At 41.9% G+C, this 21,610-nt stretch overlaps 1 protein-coding gene across 1 annotated transcript in view; it reads right to left on the bottom strand.

The window, feature by feature from the left end:
* VCAN (versican) overlaps nt 1–21,610 on the bottom strand; it is a 121,071-nt gene that overhangs the window by 14,786 nt on the left and 84,675 nt on the right. Inside the window, exons 6-9 of the mRNA XM_065406321.1 lie at nt 18,232–18,345; nt 16,295–16,408; nt 8,282–8,440; nt 6,838–6,920 (exon numbers count right to left, since the gene is read on the bottom strand). Of these exons, the coding sequence (XP_065262393.1) occupies nt 6,838–6,920; nt 8,282–8,440; nt 16,295–16,408; nt 18,232–18,345 (470 nt within the window). The remainder of the gene's footprint in view (nt 1–6,837; nt 6,921–8,281; nt 8,441–16,294; nt 16,409–18,231; nt 18,346–21,610) is intronic.

The raw sequence follows: 21,610 nt of genomic DNA, 5'->3' as shown, positions 1-21,610 counted from the left end.
AGTACACTTATAAAGTTTGCACACGATACCAAGCTGAGAAGGGTTGCAAGTGTTTTGGAGAATAGGATTGAAATTCAAAATGAACTGGACAAAATGGAGAAATGGTCTGAAGTAAATAGGATGAAAGTCAATAAGGACAAATGCAAAGTACTCTACTTAGGAAGGAACAATCAGTTGCACACATACAAAATCGGAAATGACTGCCTAGGAAGGAGTACCACAGAAAAGAATCTGGAAATCATAGAGGATAACAAACTAAATATGAGTGAATAGTGTAACACTGTTACAAAAAAAAGCAATCATAATTCTGGGATGTATTAGCAGGAGTGTTGTAAGCAAGACATAAGTAATTCTTCCTGCTCTACTCTGCATTGATTAGGCCTCAACTGGAGTATTTTGTCCAGTTCTGGGCACCACATTTCAGGAAAGATGTGGACAAACTGGAAAAAGTCCTGTGAAGAGCAACAAAAATGATTAAAGGTCTAGAAAACATGACCTATGAGGGAAAATTGAAAAAATTGGGTTTGTTTAGTCTGGAGAAGAGAAGAATGAGAGGGGACATGATAACAGTTTTCAAGTACATAAAAGGTTCTTACAAGGAGGAGGGAGAAAACTTGTTCTCCTTAACCTTTGAGGATAGGACAAGAAGAAATGGGCTTAAATTGCAACAAGGATGGTTTACGTTGGACATTAGGAAAAACTTCCTGTCAGGGTAGTTAAGCACTGGAATAAATTGTCTAGGGAGGTTATGGTATCTCCATCATTGGAGACTTTTAAGAGCAGGTTAGACAAACACCTATCAGGGATGGCCTAGATATTACTTAGTCCTGCCATGAGTGCAGGGGACTGGACTAGATGACCTCTCTAGGTCCCTTCCAGTCCTCTGATTCTATGATCTCACTGAAATATTTTACAGCCACTCTCTTGTACTCTCTTGTTTCAAGCTGAGCATGTCTGTGGGCTGTAGGGAAAGTGGCATGCCCAAAAAAGCACCTTGGTGCCAGTGGATATGTCATCTTATCTAGCCAACTCAACCTTTCATGAAACTTTCGGGTTATCCTGCTATTTGTCCACACAACAGGAAACCACGAAGAACTACTACATGAAAGCAGCTTTAAGTCTAAGTACCAAATCCTGCCAAGAAAACAACAAAGGCAGACCCAACATCCACACTGAACCCCATTGACTTCAATGAGATTCCACATAGGTGTTCAAGGTGACCTGGACAATTCTTTTTTCAGTATGGGGGCATAAGACACGCCTATTTCTGTTATTCTAGAATATCTCCTCCATCACAAACAAAAGTTATTTTTTAAAGGAAACAATGGACAGATGGATAAACATCATTTGGGCCATGAAAAAATATTACTTGCATTCACAGTGAATCCATTTGTTCTTGTTTGGTTCGTCAATGACCTACGTATTTTCTCTCAGAAATTCTGCCTAACGATCAGTCCATATATTTACAACCTGTATCTTCATGGATTCCAAGACTTGCCTCACTTACTGGAATTGTCATTGCTAACCACATACAAATGCCAGCTGATGCATGAAAACTATGCACTGGAAAAGAAGAGCAGTTTTATTGTTGCTGCTTTTGATAAATTGCCAATAGCTGACCATTTTTCATGAGAAAAACGAAGGCCAAGATTTTCAAAAGGGGCTGACTACATACAGATTCTTGAAAAATGGTACCTAAACAAATGGTTTGATTTTCAAAAATGCAGAGTGCTTGCCAATGGGAGCTGATAGGTGTTCTGTACTTTTGAAAAGTAGATATCTTACATAGAAGCTTAAGCTTTCATTTTTTAAACTCTTGGCTGGAAACGTCCCAAACACTTTTTTTTTTTTAAAACACTGAAGTGATGTGAACTGATTTTATCTAACCTGCACAACAGTTCTCAGTGAATTGAAATGAAACTTTTAATCTGATTATATATGTCCGATTTTTTTCCTCAACTGTATCTTGTCACTTAAACTTTTCTGCATTACTAGACTGATGAAAACGCTCATTTTATCCATCCATCACATTTCATCATGTTAACATCTCAGCGCTGATCTCACATGAGCTTACAGGGAGAGTATAGAGAATTTTTCTCTCTCTTTTTGGGCAGTGGAAGTGAGAGAAAGCAAGGCCAACATTTTGGTTTTGGACGTAGTTCTCATTGAAGTCAGTTAGAAATGGATGTGCACATCCAAGGGATGGCTTTAGTCCTGGTACACAATAATCAATGTAAGCATATATTTATGTCCAACCCTGATCATATTTAACGTGGTTGGCACTTACAGTTAAAAAAATCTGGAAAAACACAACCTATGATGGATATAAATTGAAAATGTCAAAAGAGAGTCCCAATTTCCTTCTATTTAATTCACTGTTTTAAATATCTTTTCGGTGCAAATAAAAAGTACATTTGAGCCTTTTTCCAGAAACTGTGCTAATAAAATACATGCCACCTTCAATAGATTGAATAATGATATTGTAGATTTCCTCATCTCCATGGAAAAAGTGCATCAAACCTCATTCCCCAATCTCCAGTGGTAGAGTTTGAGGTTCACAGATTCCTAATTCTTGCTCTCTTTGCCCAGAATGAATATATAAGGCTATGTCTACACTTGCAGAGTTTTTGCGCTGTCAGTTTCACCGGTGATAGTGAACCAGTGAAAGAAAAGTGCTGGTTTGTGTACTCACTTACTTCCACAGGCATCAGAGAATGTTCACATTTGCAGCACTTCCATCACTGATGAGAGCAGCGCACTGAGGGCAGCTATCCCACAGTGCAGCTCTCTCCATTTTGATGATAGGTCCTGTCGGAAGGGGAGGGAGCGATTGTGGGGCATCCTGGGTCCCTGCACAGCCTCCTCTCCCCAAACACTGATCATCTCCAGTAGCTCAGCATTGCTCCAAGCAGGAGATCATTTGCTCCATGGAACAGGCATTGTTACCTGGCCAGATGATAAGTGAGCGCTTGCCAAGAAAACAGGAAGGGGAGTTTCAAAGTTCCCGGAGCTTTACAGGGGGAAGGGTGGGATGTCTCTTTATCTGGCATCAGAGCAGCAGAGCTGCTGGCCAGAGTGGTCACCTAGGCACTGTGGGATGTCCTCTGGAGCCGAAAAGCTCTGTAAACAGGAAGAATGTGTCTTCACTTGCACATCACCGGTAAGAGCTGCACGCCTCTCATGGAGGTGGTTTTCTTTTTGTGGTGAAACTTCTGAGTTTCACCACAAAGTTATTGACAAGTGTAGATGCTCCCATGGTTTTTGTGCAAAAAAGGGACTTTTTCCGCTTTAAATGGCAAGTGTAGACGTGCCCTAAGTGAAGGAGAAATCTTGGTGATGTTGTAATATATACTATAGTTATTTCATTTGGGCAGCACTGGCTAAGAATGTGTCAGGATTTCCATTTCCATTATCATCACCTATTTCAGAAGGTTAATTTAAAGGAACTATGGGCATAATCTTCAAATGGGCAGTGAGACAAAAGCAGCTTTATATCACCTTGATATCCTTAACACTGTGAGGCCAACTGAAGACTGGTTTGGCCCTCTGGCAATAGTCAACTAGTCTTTAATCCAGTCAGAGAACACTGGTGCAGTATAACACTCCAGCCTCATTCCCAAGACAATTCTAATGCCAGAGCAATCCTCACAGCTGACTGGGTAAACTGGTGTCTTTAAATCAACAGATCTAAGAAGCACTCTAGAAGGACAATATTGCTATGTTGCTTTGAGCATAGCACAGCAAAGACAATACCAGATCTCAATTAGAGATAGGCCTCCACTATCCCCCAAAGTTCAGGATTGCTTAGGATCACGCTTTATAGGCAGACTCCTCTCTAATCTAAGAAATTGAAGTTAAGAGGACAGATGTCTGACTTTCTTCTTCTTGTAACCTTACTTATGGTGGTGTAATGTCAGTTTTCATGACTATAAATTGGATTGATAGGGCTAACACTTTATTCAAACCAATGGAATTTGAAGATGCAGCTGGTACATTCAGGGACAGTGCTTATGCATTTGATCAAGATGTAACTGGACATTTATTTAGCAGTCCAACAATTAATAGTGATAAATAGTCCAGTGAAGGGGGCAGAAATTATGGAAAATAATCTAAAAATTAGGATACTGTGAGCAAACAGGAAACTCAAGCAGAGTCACCGCATGCACAGAATAATTAACACATGGAATAAATGTCCATGGAAAGCTTTTGAATTGATGAGTACAAATGAGTTCAGGAGACACACAGATTGGTCCCAAAGGAAAGGATTGAGAGAAGTTGTAAAAAAAGCAGGAAAGTGGGATAAAGATCAATTTAAAAAAAAAAAAAAAAAAAAAAAAGGCCTGTTCAGCAGATGGTCTTATACCGTGCTGGGAATGTCTTCTCTTCTTAAATTTAAAGTTAAAGCAAAAACTCAACACCCGTCTTTGCCCAGCAGCATGAGTTGCAAATAGAGCATCAGCTCTGGCTTTTGATTTCCTGGATTTTATCAGTTTGTGTCACACCAAACTTGCTTTTGCAATGTGTACGTTTACAACTCCCTTAGTATTTACCAGTGCGAAGATATGCTGATCCCACAGATAGAGCTAGATTATGCCTGACCCTATCAGAGTGCTTAGGAGAAGAAGGATCAACAAAGTGAATGGAGTACAAGGACTATGCAAATCTGATGCAGCCAAAGGTGGTAGACTCCCAAGAATAGGTGAAGATGAGGAAGTGATGTAGAGTAGCAGACTTCCTCTCCCTACATTCCAAGAGACATTGTGCCTCCAGGCACAATTAAGCACATTTGTTCCAGCACTAAAGCAAGCACATGAGATTAAAGTTTGATTTTTCTTTTCTTTTCTCTGTACTCTCACCTGAAGCACACAACAGTTCTTCAAGAAATGGATCATTCACAAAACACTGATCTTGTAAAGGCCTTTAAACCTCATTGGCCTGCTAAACCCAGGGTTGTGAGTTCAATCCTTGAGGGGGCCACTTAGGGATCTGGGGCAAAATCAGTACTTGGTCCTGCTAGTGGAGGCAGGGGGCTGGACTCGATGACCTTCAAGGTCCTTTCCAGTTCTAGGAGATAGGATGTCTCCATTAATTTATTTTTATTTTATTTAATTTAGCTTTGTTTCAGCTTTCTTACTAAAGACACCATATCTATGTGATAAGCAGTAGTGATCATAGTCTGTATGTATGTGACCTGAGGACCAGATGTTTCCTGGTTACAGAAGGATTCACAAATGGAAAAATAAGCATGACCAATCTGTTTATATAGTGTGTATCAATGGGTGTTAAACTGGCCATAAATCACCTGTCTCTTCTAAAGAAGAGATTGAATACTTTGGCTTGGATGATACTGAATCAAATCTAGCAGACAGATGGTTGAGTTAGTTTAGCTGAAGGTGGGGAGAGGAATGTTTTCTTTCTGCACCTACTTGTTTTATTCTTTATTGCTTTGATGCTATAAAAAGTATCAACAGTACTCCAAAATCTTAGGGATAGAGCATTGGGTCCAGACCTTCTACACCCACTGCAGGTCAAGAAGGAGGTGTGTAGAGGTGGTTTTAAGATGTCTTTACATCCCTTCCAACTGTAGGATTGCCATGCTTTAAAACAGTCTCAAAGCATGATTTAGAGCAGCCCCAGGGTGATCTTCCAGGGATTACTTGAGTGCAGAGGAGCTGCTTCTATGGCCTGGTCTACACTACACAGGCCAATGTAAGGCAGCTTACGTCAACCTAATTATGTCAGTGTACACACTACAGCCTTGTCCCGCCAATGTAAGTGCCCCACTATACTGACATAATATCTCTATAATATCTGTATTACTTACATTGGCTATTGGCTGTCTTGTCAATTTCATGGCTCTGCCCAGCTCCAGACTCCTCAGCTGGGCTGCTGCTGGGTCTCCACTCCAAGTTGGACTTCCACCTAGGCTCCCAACTTGGGCTGTCCTCAGGGCTCCCCGCTCCCCACAGGGAGCTCTGTCCCCTGGGTCCCAGCTCCCTGCTCCCTTCTGGAAGCTCGGCTGCACTGAAGCTCCCAGCTCCTGGCAGGGAGCCCGGCTGCCTCTCCTCTCTTTCCCCCCGCCCCAGCTTTAGGCTCCCCACCGGGAGCATGGCAGCTGACCAGACTCCAGGAATGGATCTCCCCACCAGAGGTGAGATGGTCTGGGTGGCTTTCTCCCACTCCTGGCTGGTAGAGGGGAGGCAACAAGCCCGGGGGCAACTGGGTTCCTGGCAGGGAGCCTGATTTCTCAGCTCCCCATACTGCCCATCTTCAGTCAGTAGAAGTGCTCTGGTGAGGATACGCACCACCGACAGAAGGAGGGTGGCGTGGACATCAGCCACCGCAGTAATTATATAGGTCAATTTAAAACTGCAGGGTAGACATGCCCTATGTCTCCTTCACCCTAAGAATGCCCTCTCCATAGGAGGCCAGAAGCAGGGGAGATATAGGAACCATTATGCCCACCCTATACAACCTGAGAATTCCCCCATGCTGAGGGACTCATCAGGCAGCTGAATACATCAACTTTACAGCCTTTTGGTACCAGCAAATAAGCACAAAGCAGTTCCACCAGGGATCAGAATCTGGGCCTTATATGAGAAATGTCTCAGAATGTAATCTCTTTGGAACAATGTCTGTGTGGATTTGTACAGCAGCTTTTCATCACTACTGAAGAAGAAGAAAAGGTAGCAATCCCAAACAAGGAAGTTTGTTGGGGTAAACATTTGGCTACTGTATTGATTCTGGAATTTGCCCAATTTTTTTCCATTTCCAATGGGTATTTGATAAACCACCAAAAGGCTTTTTAATTAACTTTTTCTTTTTAAGACATCTTACCAGTGTGCTGCCATCAGTCCAGCGGAAGTCATGCTCAAACATCTTATCATTGAGGCCAATCCACTGGTAGTCATGCCCGACACCTAACAGGAAAGGAACCACAAAGATATTTTTATTAACTTTCCCATAAAAGGGAGAAAATTCATCAAAGAATATAAGGAATTTTCACAGAATGAATCAGACTTCCTGTTCTTAAATAGCTTTCACTAAACATGCAAACAAATATTTACAGGCTCTTTTTTAGCCTTTTTATTTTAATTCAGGAAATCTACAGAAATATAGTCTCTTACCTAATTGTTTTAAACTATTGCCTATCTTCCCTTTATCCTGCACATCCCAAAAGATCAGATTTGCTTTCTATCTAGCCATGTAGTTTAAATGTCAGGCAGACAATTAAATGGGGAAAAAACCCTGCCTCACCAGTTTACTATAATTAAATAAGTATTTTCTTTTCCTTAGTAATGTCAAAAGTTTTTCCGTGACATTTACAGGAGAGACGTGCCAAACTCTGTGGCAGAAAGTCAGAGACCTGCAGACTTGTCAGGAGTCACTGCCAACTGCACTAAGAGGGTATGTCTACACAGGATAAAAAACTCCTGGCTGGCCCAGATCAGCTGACTCAGGCTCTGGGGCTTGGGCTCTGGGGGTGAAAAATCTCTGTGTAGATGTTTGGACTTGGGCTGGAGCCCAAGCTCTGGGACCCTGAGAGGGTGGAGGGTCCCAGAGCTCGGGCTCTAGCCTGAACCCGAATGTCTACACAGAGATTTTTAGTTACACAGCCCGAGCCCTGCCAGCCTGAGTCAGCTGACCTAGGACAGTCATGGCCGTGCAATGCGTCTTTTATCCCTACATAGACGTACCATGAGAGCTCCAAAGAGTTTTCTTACAACATGATATTCAGGGACTGAATACCTGACCCAAGCATTAGTACAATTAATGAGGACTATTAGAAAATAACCCTCTCCAAATATTTTAATCAATAGCATTACTCAGTTTGTGCAGGCAGCACCTGATGCTGTGAAGAGTACCACAGAGCTGAATCTGTCTTGTAATGTAACATGAAGTGACTGATGCTTTGTGCCTGTGAAACAGTGTTTAAGATGGCCTGGAGAACGAGATTGTCTAAACAATGAGCCTAGAATAAAGTCTCCAGAATAAAGGGCTGAACTTCTTTGTCTTTTATTGTCTTTTTCTCAGGACCTAAACCTTTAGGAGTAAAAAGTAGATTTTCTTTGAAGATCAGGTAATGATTAATAAAAAATTAACAGCAAAAGGAATGGTTGAGAATATGGTGTCTTCCTTTTAAAAATCAAATGACGATGCATATTTTAGAAGGGAAATATGAAAACTATTCAGAGGTTTGGAGGGTGTTTTCTCCGCATATTTTACTAGCTTTATATATCCTCAATCCAGAGTTGCTCAGAGGAATCCTAATGGTACGTACGGTTCACAAATATCTGCTCTTCATGAGACAAGATGCTTGTCAGGTGGGCTCCCTGGAGACGACATTCTCTTTCAGCTGCATCCCATGTGCGGCGATGGGCAAAGTATTTGTAGCATTGTCCTTGGAACTTGTGCCAACCGTAATCACAAGTCTCTGTATCTGTGACAAGTAAACAAAAAACACCCCTTAAAATATGCAAGAAATGCACACACTTGAGTTTTATGCAAGTGGACAGAGGATTCTGCTATTTAAAGGCTCAAGAAGACACACAACCTAAGCCCCACAGATGGAAAAAAAAAATCACTGATCCTGTAATTCTTATTCAAGTCCTAGGTACTTTTATTTACTAAATTTCACCACTGGTCATAAGGAAAATTATGCTTTGCTTGTTAATCTGGAGGTTTTTGGTGGGTATTATCACATATGCTGGATCTTGAATATCCCAAAAGGGCATTATTATCCCATAACTCTGAAAGAATTAAACATAGGTGCTCTGCTTGGACATAAGATTGCAGTGGCGCTATACTTTTTATTTTATTTTTTTTTTGCTTACTTCATCAAATAATTCTTTGAGTTACTCTGTTCCATTACTATGAAGGACTGTGGTTGAAAATGGCCATGGAGAAAAGTAACTGTCATTGTTCAGCTAGCAGATGCAAAGTTGAAGTGCTATCTCAGCAAAGATTAAGGTTGGCCAAAAAAAGGGAGTAGACTTAAGTAAACTTGAGGTATCAATTTCTAAAGACAGCTGTAAAGCTGGAATATAAAGTAATGAACTGCACATTGTCTGTGCTTGGATGAGGAGTGGTACTGATAAGAATACACTATAGATAGGAGCTCACAACAGCCAATATTTCAATTCAGCTAAAGAGAAATAAACGTGAGCTTTGGAATTGTAGCAGTTTCTAGGGTTGATGTCAACTACAGTGTCAAGCTAAGGCAGCCACAGACAGAACAGATGGTGTAAAACTTCCATATTTATTTTGGTTCTGTGCTTTCACTGTACAAAGTGATCACATGGAAAAATAGTTTTATAGTAAGAAGGGTATAGAAAGAGTGAACCAGCTCCTCGGGTTTGATGCAGGAAATGTCTTTGAGGAGGAGTTGGTTTCGGGAAAGGTGGTCCCAGCATGATTTAGTGAAATCTAAAGACTGCTCTGAGTTATGCCGGTTGGAATAGTACCACTTCACCAGCTGAGGATCACCAGAGCGTAGCATGCTCTCACCCCACATCTTTCCAAACGTATGAACATGCCCCTGGCTCAACCCCCCACTGATCCCCCATGGTCCCTCTGCCAGAAGGCACAGAGCCAGCTTTCCACCACCTAAGGATTCCCCCACACAGTTCTGCATCACTCCCAATGCAATGATGTAGAAGTTGTGTATAAATTACACTTATTTGGGGAACTTGGTGGGGAGGGAGACTGGGATTTTTGCTTAAAAGTCAATGGCATGATTTGACCCAAGGGACTCCAGCTCCATGTGAGGGAGCGGTAGCCAGATATTTATACCACGTGTGCCAATTCCTTAACTAGCACATTCCTTAGCTTTTAACGGGAGGTGATGTGTCAAAGCAATTGCCATATTGCAGTAAAATACATGTACATTTTTATATTGGACAAGTCAAGCTATAAAGAAATTGCTCATACTTTAAAGAATCTCAGCTATGGAATATGTAATCTACAATACTGAGGTTTTTTTCTAGCTCCAATGATGTAGGCACATGCAGCAGTTGGAAGTTAATCTCCACGATCTGGAGAGTTTTTAAGTTTGGTCTGTCTGTGGCTGTCTAGAGCTTTTGTTTAACCACACAGCACTGACTAATTGTGCTGTATCCTTCATGGTGGATGCTTCAAATGTTATTACTCATCTTATTTAGGAGCCTCATCTCACAGAAAGGAAGTCAAATAACAACAAGCAGATGTAACGCACAGAGAGAGGGCTCGGGGATTACACAGAATTGGGCCATCCCAATCCAGTGACTATCCACCAGGGAAGCCAGCTAAATAGTGTTTGAGGGGGCAGTGAGGCTTCAACACAAGGGAGACTAAGTTCAAAATAGTAAGTAATATGAGGCCTTGACCTACCACCAATGCTAGAAACACACACTGTATCAAAATTCTTCTCTTTAGCCTAAGCAATTGTTATTAACCTTGAAGAAAAGAGGGACTGTCATTTGTTTACCAGCCTCAGAAGTTCATGGGTGAATATTCTTCCCAGAAAACTAAGGCTTTGCCTACAATGGGATTTCAGCCACCAGTGAGATTGTGCCAATGCAAACACCTAACGGAGACACGGGCATTTCAAACCAGGTTAGACTGCAAGGTTGCTGCATTGCTGTAAATGGTGCCTATGCTAGAAGCCTGGACTGGTGCAGCTAAGCAGACACTGAAATCCCACTGTAGTTAAGGCCTTAGTGACAGCATTTGGTAAATTAGGTTTTTCTTTGTTTGTATCACTATATAGTGTTATATATATATAATTATTCTTTCAGTAAGTAAGCAAGCTATAGGAAATGCAAACCAACCCAACCAAAAAGCAATGAAATACGTAGAGCCTGATTCATCACTGCATTGCATAGAGTTGAATCAGTCCCTTATTCTATTGCCAATGAGCATACCTCCCATTGACACTGCTGTGAGAGATACACATGTGTATTAGCAGGAGAGCTATCTAACGGCTTATGCCTTTACTGCACATGGGAGTCTAGCGGCAGCGACGGCAGTACGTTTCCAATCTGATCTGTGCCCACTTGTGAACAATTGATGTGGGAGGACTTAGCCAGACTACATTGCATGCATACGCTTTATTTCCTGGAAGGTAATCAGTTTTCTGTAAGCTGATCTCAAAATGTGTTGGAAAGACTGAAACACTGCTTACTATGTTTATGGTGTTTTAAAAGTTGCCTTGTTTGCCCAAAGGTTTATTATAATTTAGAGGTTTGTTTTCAGAGATGTGTGCCAGGAGTTACCCACACGCTTCTGTTCCTCATAACAGCAATTGTAGCTGTATAACTCTCCAAACACTGCATTAAAAATGTGCCCCTTCAGTAAAGTATATGGGCAGGTAGAGCTTTTTCAACAGCAGCAATCGGCTGCTGCCAGTAGCTGCCATGTCTTCAAACAAATTCCATAAGAGACTTAAGAAACCAAAAGCTGAAGCACAGATACTAGAATGTAAAGTGACTTGCTCAGCTGTGAACTCTCTCAGTGTCTCTGGATTCAGGTAATGAATGAAAATCAGAGTCCCATTAGACCAGACATCTCAAAGTGAAGCTGCATCTCTAGTAAATATTCAAATCCCCCCAGCTGTGAGATATAAGCTAGAAACTGCCTGTTTCCAAAGAGAATCCTTGCAATAAACCTTTCTCCACCATTCTGCTTTCCCAAGGTACTACAACTCGGAGAAAAAAGTGAGTCAGCTGAGGAAACAGTAATCACAAACATTTGGACAGGGATCTCAGTTTTGAAAAGCAATGTTGCTGATAATGAAGAAAACATTTGTTTTGCTTTGGGAACTTGGAAAGAAAAAGAAAAAGTCTTGTGGTATTACCCCAGTGAGGGATGTCTACTAACAAACGCATATGTGCCATTTTGGCAATCCGTGAGCACAGCTGCATTCAGTAAACAGGATAAGTTATGCGAGTGTCTGCAGAGATTCAGCAGTAGGGAAGCCAAACTTTGCTTTAAGTTTAAAACAAAAATGCAGCACCTTGAGAGCAGGTGGACCGCAGTCAGAATAGCAGAGCGGGAAAGAGATGAAACAAAAGGAAACTTTAGCCAGAGCACGAAAGTGCGGGAGTAGCAAATAGCAAATCTGTTCTTTCTGCTAGACACTCCAGGACCATATTCCAGAGGATAATAGCCAAATTATGGGCCTTTTTCACCACATTATATGGTATCCTACTACCCAAATACTCCCACTGATATCAATGGGGCTATTGGTGGAGTAAGGTACTTCTCAACCTGAGTAAGGATAGCTCAATATTGAGAAATCATCATGGGCTACATTATGATGCACTTACTTACACTGAATATTAACTTATCCTATGACTAGTCCCACTAACTTCTGGAGAACTGTTCCTCATTGTGAGGAGGGTTATAATAGTGTAGCCCAATAAAACATAGCACTTGCACAGCAGCACTTTATATGTTATAAACGAAAGACCCCAGGTCATGAGCTCATTTGTCTAGACACACCAACTGATTTCCCACCAACTTTACACTGATATAACTCCCTAGACTTACGGCCAACTTATGTGGCAAGTGAGTGGGTTCAGATCCACTGCCTCAGTCTGCAGTCACACATTTCTTGGATATTTTGCATTGAAAAGTGACAAACAAAAAACTATTTGCTCTGATAACCAGGTACTTTACACAGATATAGTTGTATTTTGAAAAGTTGGGGAGTATGGGTAAAAAAACAAAATAAGTGACAGAAAGGGATATTTATAAAAGAGAGCAGGTGTATTTAACTGCACCAGTAGTTTAGTCTGAATTGGAAACAATATTGTCTCTCTGAATTATTCCTTTAGTTTATAGAAAGAATGGTATCTTGTTTTTTTTATGCCTGACAACTTTCTCTCGCAGTATTCAAGAAGTTGTTCTTGGCCCAGATTCTCTGATTAACTATGTTTCAATTTGGTGAGACAGAAGAAGATGGTTGTCAGGAGTCAGTTATAGTTCACCGGTTCCCAGGATGGATCTGTTCCACCCTAGGCCCCAGCATAGGTGAGAGTACCCAGGAGGGTGCTCATCCTTCACCAGCTGGCAAAGGTCCCTAAAGGACTATACATCTGCTGAGCACAGCCAGAGTGTATGAGCTCTGGCCATACTATCTCCCTAACCCTAACATGCCCAAAATTGTGACTGAGTGGGGCAGGAACACACACCACACCAGCTGAGAGTTCCCTCACCCTGGGGGAATTAGCAGCTGGCCATATCTGGCTGCTTTCTGATCTCTGACTCCCTTTGTCTCCTATCTTCAGACATGATTTTCAGAAGTACTGTGCACTCAGCTCCCATTAACTACAGTGAGATTGTGGATGCTCAGCACTTCTGGCTAAAGGGCCCTTAATCTTTATTTTGAAAACATGAATAGGATGTATTGCAAACAAAAATAATAAAATAAAATGCAAATAACGAAACAATGTTTGCATGCTCACTCACACCCTTTCTGAGGCATTGAGGTGACATGTTCTGTCATTCTGGCTGTGTTTTCAATCTAGCAAAGTCAGGGTTGATGCCGTGAAATAAAGACGCCTTGCCAGACAACTGTGTCTGAATTGCCAATACAGTTTTATTTTGTCTGGTGAAATGGAAATTTGGCACTGAACATTTTTCCCAAGTCCCAAACCACTGCAGGACTTTAAGTGGAGGAAATTTAAATTCCAAAGCTGAGTGAGCAGAGGTCTGTTTCTCATTGACAAACTAGGAAATGTTCCCATTAACCACCTAAAATGTATTCTCAGGTCGGTCATAAAATGCAAATTAAAGCTACCATGATGCTGAAGGCCATTCAGTACTATGGATTTGCTGGGGGGGGGGGGGGGAAGAGAACATTTATTCCTTCTGTTATAAAAACATTGTCAAATTCTAGTCTTAGAGAACAGATTCAGAAGGTCTTTCAAACAGTGGGCTACGCCAGACTACTGAAAAGTTGAATTGTGATGAGAGCTGGAGCTAGTCATTCTTCAGACGTTTCAGCTCTAACAAACAAGCTCCTTCCCTTTAGGTAGGGTTACCATACGTCCGGATTTTCCCGGACATGTCCGGCTTTTTGGGACTCAAATCCCCGTCCGGGGGGAAATCCCAAAAAGCCGAACATGTCCGGGAAAATCCAGCGCCGCTGGGCCGGGGGCCGGGCCGCCGGCGGTGCTGGGCGGCCGGGGGTGCTGGGGGGCCGGGCCGCCGGCGGTGCTGGGCGGCCGGGGGGTGCGCCGGGCTGCCGGCGGTGCTGGGCGGCCGGGGGGGGGCGCCGGGCAGCCGGGGGCCGGCGGTGCTGGGCGGCCGGGGGGTGCGCCGGGCTGCTGACAGTGCTGAGCGGCCGGGGGGTGCGCCGGGCCGGGGCCGCGCCGGGCCGGCGGTGCTGGGTGGCCGGGGGCCGGGAGTGCTGGGGGGGCCGGGCCGCCGGGGGCCGGCGGTGCTGGGAGGCCGGGGGGTGCGCCGGGCCGGGGCCCGGGGCCGCGCCGGGGCCGCGCCGGGCCGGCAGTGCTGGGAGCCCGGGCCGCCGGGGGCCGGCGGTGCTGGGCAGCCGGGGGGTGCGCCGGGCTGCCGGGGGGTGCGCCGGGCTGCCGGCGGCCGGCGGTGCTGGGCGGCCGGGGGTGCGCTGGGCCGGGGGTGCGCTGGGCTGGGGGTGCTGGGCCGCGGGCTGGGGCCGGGCCGGGGGCCGGCGGTGCTGGCCCGGGGCCGGCACCCCAGGGCCCGAGCCGAGCCAGGCTGGAGAGGCCGGGGCCGGGGCCGGGGCCGGCTGCCGGAGTGGGCCGCGCCTCCTCCCTCCCTCCCTCCCTCCCCTGCAGCTTACCTTCTTCCTGCTTCAGGCTTCCCGCGAATCAAATGTTCGCGGGAAGCAGGGGAGGGGGCGGAGTTGGGGCGGGGACTTTGAGGGAAGGGGTGGAGTTGGGGTGGGGCTGGGGGCGGGGCCGGGGCCCTGTGGAGTGTCCTCTTTTTGGACACTCAAAATATGGTAACCCTACTTTAGGCTCACTTGGAAAAACTGCATTTCACCCAATAGGCTCAGGATGAAAGGTAAGCCTGAAACTGACAACATTTATGCAACTATATGTAGAGATCTACTTGGCTGATCTGTGAGTGAAACCAGTCAGTGACAGAAAAAGAGGAAGAAAGATATTTTTGTTAACCTGGAAAAAAGCGCACCTTTAAGCACCATTTCTTTTTCTCTTGAAAACAAAATCTGCCTTCATTGCTTGTGGTCTCTGTTGTTCGATAAACAAACTGTAAATTTACCAGAAGAGTGTTTCTGTCCTGCTGTGCATTTGCTACCCTTCTCATGCTGGTTTTGTTCTACAATTTGATCATGGGTGAAGTGAATATATAATAAAGAAACACTTGACATTGTTGAAATAGTCATGCACAACCTGCAGAGATGTGCTGGAGGGTTGTTTTTGTTTTGTTTTGTTTTTTGGTTCAACTGGATATTAGAACCTCCAGAATTCCTAAAAGAAACCTGGAATGGGCTAGCAACAAGTGCCACTGCTTGCAAACGGACACATGGATCACCTTTAAAGCCTTCACAACATTGTTCTGTCCTACTGATCTATTCTTGCATCCAATCATGCTTCTCCTTGCTGCCTCTTCTGATCCACCTATTCATTAATTTCTCCCACAAACACCACAAGTTGCTTCTATCCTGCCTCTAGTACAAGGAATATTCTCCTAATTACTCCAAAGAGAGCTAGATGAGGATGGATGGGGTAGACAGCAGAGCCATGGCCAGCCATGCAGGTGGTGGCATGCTGCACCCTTTAAAGCAGTGTAGCAGCTTGTGCATTTCCCGGCCTACTGGAGAGTTCCAGGAGGCATTCTGCTCCTCTTAGTGAGGGGCAGTTCTGTAGCACCACCAATGGGGCAATACAGCCCTTAGCAAACCACAAGCAGAGCAGATTTTGGGTACTACAGAAGGAGCAGCCAAACTGCATGAGATCAGCATATTGCAGTTTCTTTAGTGAACTGGAGTAATTAGGATTGCATGCCCTGAGGAGGCTAAAACCAGACTCCAAAAGATGGTCATATGACATTCGTAATAGCAGAACCATAAACAGAGACTGAAATTACCTCTCCTGGTTGGATATAACAATGATCATAAGCAAATGGGAAAGAGAATGAAGGATCAAGAAACACAAGGGAGAGTTTACAAAAGCAAACACACCCATAAGAATAGCCTATTCCTGATGTCTTTGCTCATATAAATGCTAATGGGAGTTTTGCCTACTTGATGACTACACAGTGGGCTCTGGCTAGTCACAAATTGAAAAAAAAAAAAGGTATGTGTTACCTTGTTCGCAAAGAGCACCTGCATAACTTGGCAGACAGAGACAAGTAAATAGATTGAGACCATCAATACATGTGGCTCCATTCCGGCAAGGATTGGACTGGCATTCATCAACATCTATATAAAAATGTAAAAGAGTATTTAAAATATATCCACCTCCTTAAAGGGAAACAGTGTTTACCCTTATTCAGAATTAGTACTAAGAACAATTCCACTCATGAAGGATAAAGCATTGCAAAAGAGACTGCATACCTGCTTTTTTCATATGAGAATTATGACTTCTACATACAAAATAACCTCAGAAAAGCTATAGATGCTGAACAACAATTTCACATTTACATGCTTTTGAATCCTGCTGTGTGACTCCTGGGTTAATTTCTGTAATCTGTATCTTCATTTCCTAGCTATCACTCCTTGTGTACCTCTGAAAGAAGATACATTGTACTGTATCTTTTCTTCAGCTGGTTAATTATCTCTGTGAAGAGTATAACCTTCTCTAGACTGTGACCATGGTACACAAGTCTTATCTAACAACATAAACAGTGCTTCTAGTTTTTCACTGTAAAACTGCAAGCATTAGCATTTTATGTATTGTTTATCCATTCCTTCATGTCATGCTTTCTGCATGATAGGGGCAAAGCTTTTCAAAGGCATTCTCACTGTTTATTATTAGGTGTCTTGATTGATAATAATCTTCATAGAGAGATAGAGGAGACCTTTACTGGACTTATGATCCTGAGGCAAACAAAAGGTTCCTCTCTGCTAATCAAAATATTAGCACGTGGTATTAAAATACCCAGACATCTCCAATTTCTTTCTGTACAGTAGTGTCTCCTGACCATCTAGTATGAAGAATTCGTGAGTTTGAGCATGAGAGTGAGCTGTGAGACAGATAGGTCTGTATCTACAAATTGAACCTACAACTGTAATTTTTAAAGGAAATTTACTCTGGCACAGCTAAAGTTTAAACTTTCACCCAGATTTTGTGCATCAAAACTCTTGTTCAAAGTTGAATTGCTGATAGCCATTGAGTATCAAAATATAAAAAGGGTATTTTTATTTGACAACAGTGCTTAATGAATAGTTTCACAAGCACTTAAAACAGTCCCAGTTTAAACAACCTCACTGTCTAAAAGATCACACATACATATCATATAGGTTGGAAGTATATGTTTAAATTCTGAAAAACTGTTACTTTCACCAGATTTTTGCTTGCTAGTTAAATGTAACAAGCTGTGTTATCCTGGGTTGTATTGGAATGTCTCATGTAGCCATATGTTGCGGTGGAGAGAGATTGGACATCAGATCCATTGTATAGTCTGGGCAAGCTCTCTTAATTGGCATCAGAGTTGTCTAAATATTGATTTCAACCTGGAACTGATTTCTCCCTGCCCACATCTGCTATTTGGCTGGTCAAATATCAGCCGTCATTAATATAGATAATGCCCTTTTATTTGGGGGATTGAGGATTAAATAAAGTTTACCACCTTCCTGAACCATTAGAAAAAGTTTATAAGAATTTACTGATTTATTCAAAAGGGTTTCATCAATATGATAATTAGATTATGCTGATGATTTGATATTAACGCACTTCATTTTGATTTGATTTATGTATGTATTTTATGTCTTTTTTATTTTGGACAATAAATTGGACACAATTTGAACATTACCCTCTACAGAAGTAGGTAGGTAGGGTGTGTGTGCGTGTGTGTGCGCGCGCACACACACCAGGTGGAGAGAGCAGGCAAAGAGGAGCAGGTGTTTCTTTCTCAGCCTCTCTCTGCCTGGATCAAGTCCAGCTACAGAATCTTTTAAAGCCCCAGCATCTGTCAGTGTAATGATAAATAATTCTGCTTCCAAATCTAATATATGAAATGTTTTTCTAGTCAATCTGCAGACAATCCAGTACAAGAAAAGCTTTCAGGTTGGCATCATCTTACCCAATTCACACTGCTCGCCACTGAAACCTGGCATACATGTGCAGATGTAGTAAGAGCCACGTGGATAACAGGTGCCCCCATGAAGGCAGGGATTACTTTTGCAGGGATCTTGACCTGTGATATGAGTTAAAGAAAGAAAAATTGATACATTGTCTAAAATACTTGGTTAGTTGTTGCTTCTTTTAAGGAAGAAAGGTATTTCCTTATTTCTGCTTCGATGCTTTACTGCAGTTAAAGATTAAACCATTTTTAAAAGTTCTGTACTACCTGGAGATGTCATTTTCAGCCTTACCAATAACACTATATTCACGACAGAACAATAACTCATTTTCAGAGATGTTTTATGTTTTTAAAATGACATTTTGTACTACTCCTGGCAGTTGAAATATTCTATTGAGGATTTAGTTGGCATGACATGGCAATTAATTATAGCCCAAAACAGTTAAACATATGTGCACAGTGAATGGAAAATGTATTCTTTTGAATGGGGTTAGTTCATATGGAATGGTTGGGTACCCAGAACATGCACCTTTTTAGCATACTGACTTGTTGCTGTCATTTTGGAAGGTCATACTTAACCATTTACTGCCCAGACACTCTTATTTCTTTGAAAGAATCTTTTCCTAATTAATATTCTTTCCCCAAATCATGCCCAAATTGTCTTACTTTAAAACATACTTTTAGAAAACAAACGTAGTAACTGTATACGAGACTAAACCAAAATATTTAGATAAAAAACGTACCTGCCATGAAATCCCAACATTTATTGGAGTCATCAGTTTAATACTGTTTTCTTACAGAGTGTAGATGTGTTCTACTGATCTTTATTTGAACTCAGTTCAAACTTAAACATATGTACATGGTATAGGCAAATAGGAACAATCACTGATACACATATTCATACAAAAGGTACCACTCTACATATCACCTGTGTTTTTTGCACTCTTAAGCATTCAGTAAACCAATTAATACAGTGCTTCTGACCTGCAAGAAGGAAGCCATGGCTATATTGGGAGTCTAAGAGAGCAGAAGTGGGATATGAAGCAAAAGGTCCTATTTTAATCCAATTTGATTCAAAGACATGAGCAAATGTTTGAGACATTGTTTACATTTTCCAAATTAGTTCGCTTGTCCTTTATGGTATATAGGACACAATCCAAAGTCTTTCTACTGAGTTCAATTAGTTACCCAAACTGTTTGAAAAAATTATCAAAAACTAGGATATTTGACCACCTTTAAAATATTAGTCTTCAACATGCCAGCCATATACAGGTAAATGATGAATAGTAGCTATTGTACATAGAAATCATTCTATCGGTATAGCTTGTGTTATGCCAAATGCTGTCCAAGCCAAAGATCTTTGATTTATATTTATAGCAGACGGAAGCTGTATCAAACAGTCAGATTGCTGAATAGCCGACTATTATTCAATAGCTGAGTTTTTTAAAAACCTCAAACTTCAGCCAGTCTTGAGACTAATCCTGTATATATTTTTTAAACTTGTATTCTGGATAAGCCTGTCTGCAATTACTTGACGTGTTCACTAGGTTTGTTCTCCAAATAAATTGGAATATTCCATGAAAGCCACAATAATTGTACATTGCAATTGTCATGCTAACGCAACAACATTCATCAGATAAATTAATGATATCTACATATCCACTAGGAACATGAAAATAAAGTAACCACAACTGGATACTGTGCTAGGATCAATATTCCTTTTCTTCTATAATGGTCTCTCATCACCTCAGATCTGAACCAAAACTTATTGATGCAAATGGAAGGTCACTTATGAATTAGCGAGCCCCCTAGTTTTAGATCAGCCCCCTAGTTTTCTTTGAACTTGTACTCAGTAGGCTTCACCATTGTATTGATTTCAGCATTATGTAATGCTTTTAAGTGTATTATCTTCACTGCCTTCCAAATGTAGTTTGATTATCATATCTCATACACAAGCACATGTTTGCTAACACCTAGCATTTTAGTATAAAATAAAGTCTTCAAGAGAAAATAAAGAACAAATTAAATGTTTACCGGTAACAAAACAAGTTTATATGGTATTTATCAAATTGGGATCTTACCTGGTATTTGGACTGCTGTGCCTTCAACTGAATCTCCACTGTTGCCAATCAGGAAATCTGATCCATTAGTAATGTCCAGAAGGAAAAATGATGAAGTTGCAAGTTCAGTAGTGCTTATGTCCTCTGTGCTTATTGTTGTCTGTTTATTATACTCAGGAATGTTTTTAGGGGCTGTAATTTTTGTTGCAATGTCAGAAGAAATTGTTGTGGACTGCTTCTGTACTACCACAGTTGTTTGTGTCTCCAGGCTTATATCCAGAGATGGTGAAGATGAAGGTAACATTATAACAGTTGCCTGGCCAGGCTTAAATATTCTACCTGCTATACTTTCATGTGGCACTGAAGCTGGTGTGGTGTATAGCCTTGGCAAAGCTCCCTCAGTGCTGCTTTCATCTACTTGATTGAGATCTTTCACTTTCTCTGTAGAGGTTTCATCTTCTGTGCTAACTTCTGGAATATCTGTGTCTACTGTTTCTCCAGAATGTATAAAAGCTGTTGGTATGACATATTTTGATAGAGGATCTTCAGAAATGGTTGCTAGTTCTTCAGTAATCAATTCTATTATGGAAGTTTCTTTCTCCTTTGTTCTGTCTGTTATCTGTCCACTAATATCAGGAGTACTTTCAACAGATGTGCTTTCTGATTCAGGTTCAGAAGAAGAGTCTAGTGGAGACTCAGTTTTAGTGGACAGCACTTTGGTGGGTGGTTTGTAAGTTGCTGCAACATCAGAACTAACTTCTTTGAAGGTTTGTCCTGATGTTTGATTAGACTTGTCTGAATCAGTTGATGACAAAGTATTTGGAATGATTACTTCAGGGTATTCTGATACTTCATTAACCAAGTGGACAGTTACTGGAGTTTTTGGCATTTGAGTTACAGGAAAAAGTTTGGCTGGATCGGTTTCTTCAGATTCTGTTGAAGTGGTTTTTGTTTCTGTGTAAACTGTATGATGTTTTACTTCACTTATATTAGGTGACTCTGTTAAGTTTTGGGTTACAAGTCGTGAGGTAACAATACTTACATCAGACATGTTTGCTGTCAAAGCCTGTTCTGTCTCAGTAGGTAAGTCAGGTCTAAAGGAAGGAAACAAAGGTTTCCCCTCATCAGGCTCTTCTTGTTCCATTCCTGAATACCCAGAGGTAGAGACTATTTCACTTTGATCTGCTATCGCTTGGTTGTCTGACAAAGTACTTGATTCGGAGAGGCCTTCTGTTTTATTTTCTAGTGCTACATGTCTAGTTTCAAATGGAGATTCTTTGGCCTCTTCGCTGACTCGGGGAGGCACACTAGGGCTGGCC

This window comes from Emys orbicularis, chromosome 6 (genome assembly GCF_028017835.1).
Source record: "Emys orbicularis isolate rEmyOrb1 chromosome 6, rEmyOrb1.hap1, whole genome shotgun sequence".
Taxonomy (NCBI): Eukaryota; Metazoa; Chordata; order Testudines; family Emydidae; genus Emys; species Emys orbicularis.
This window is presented reverse-complemented; position numbering and strand designations above follow the sequence as displayed.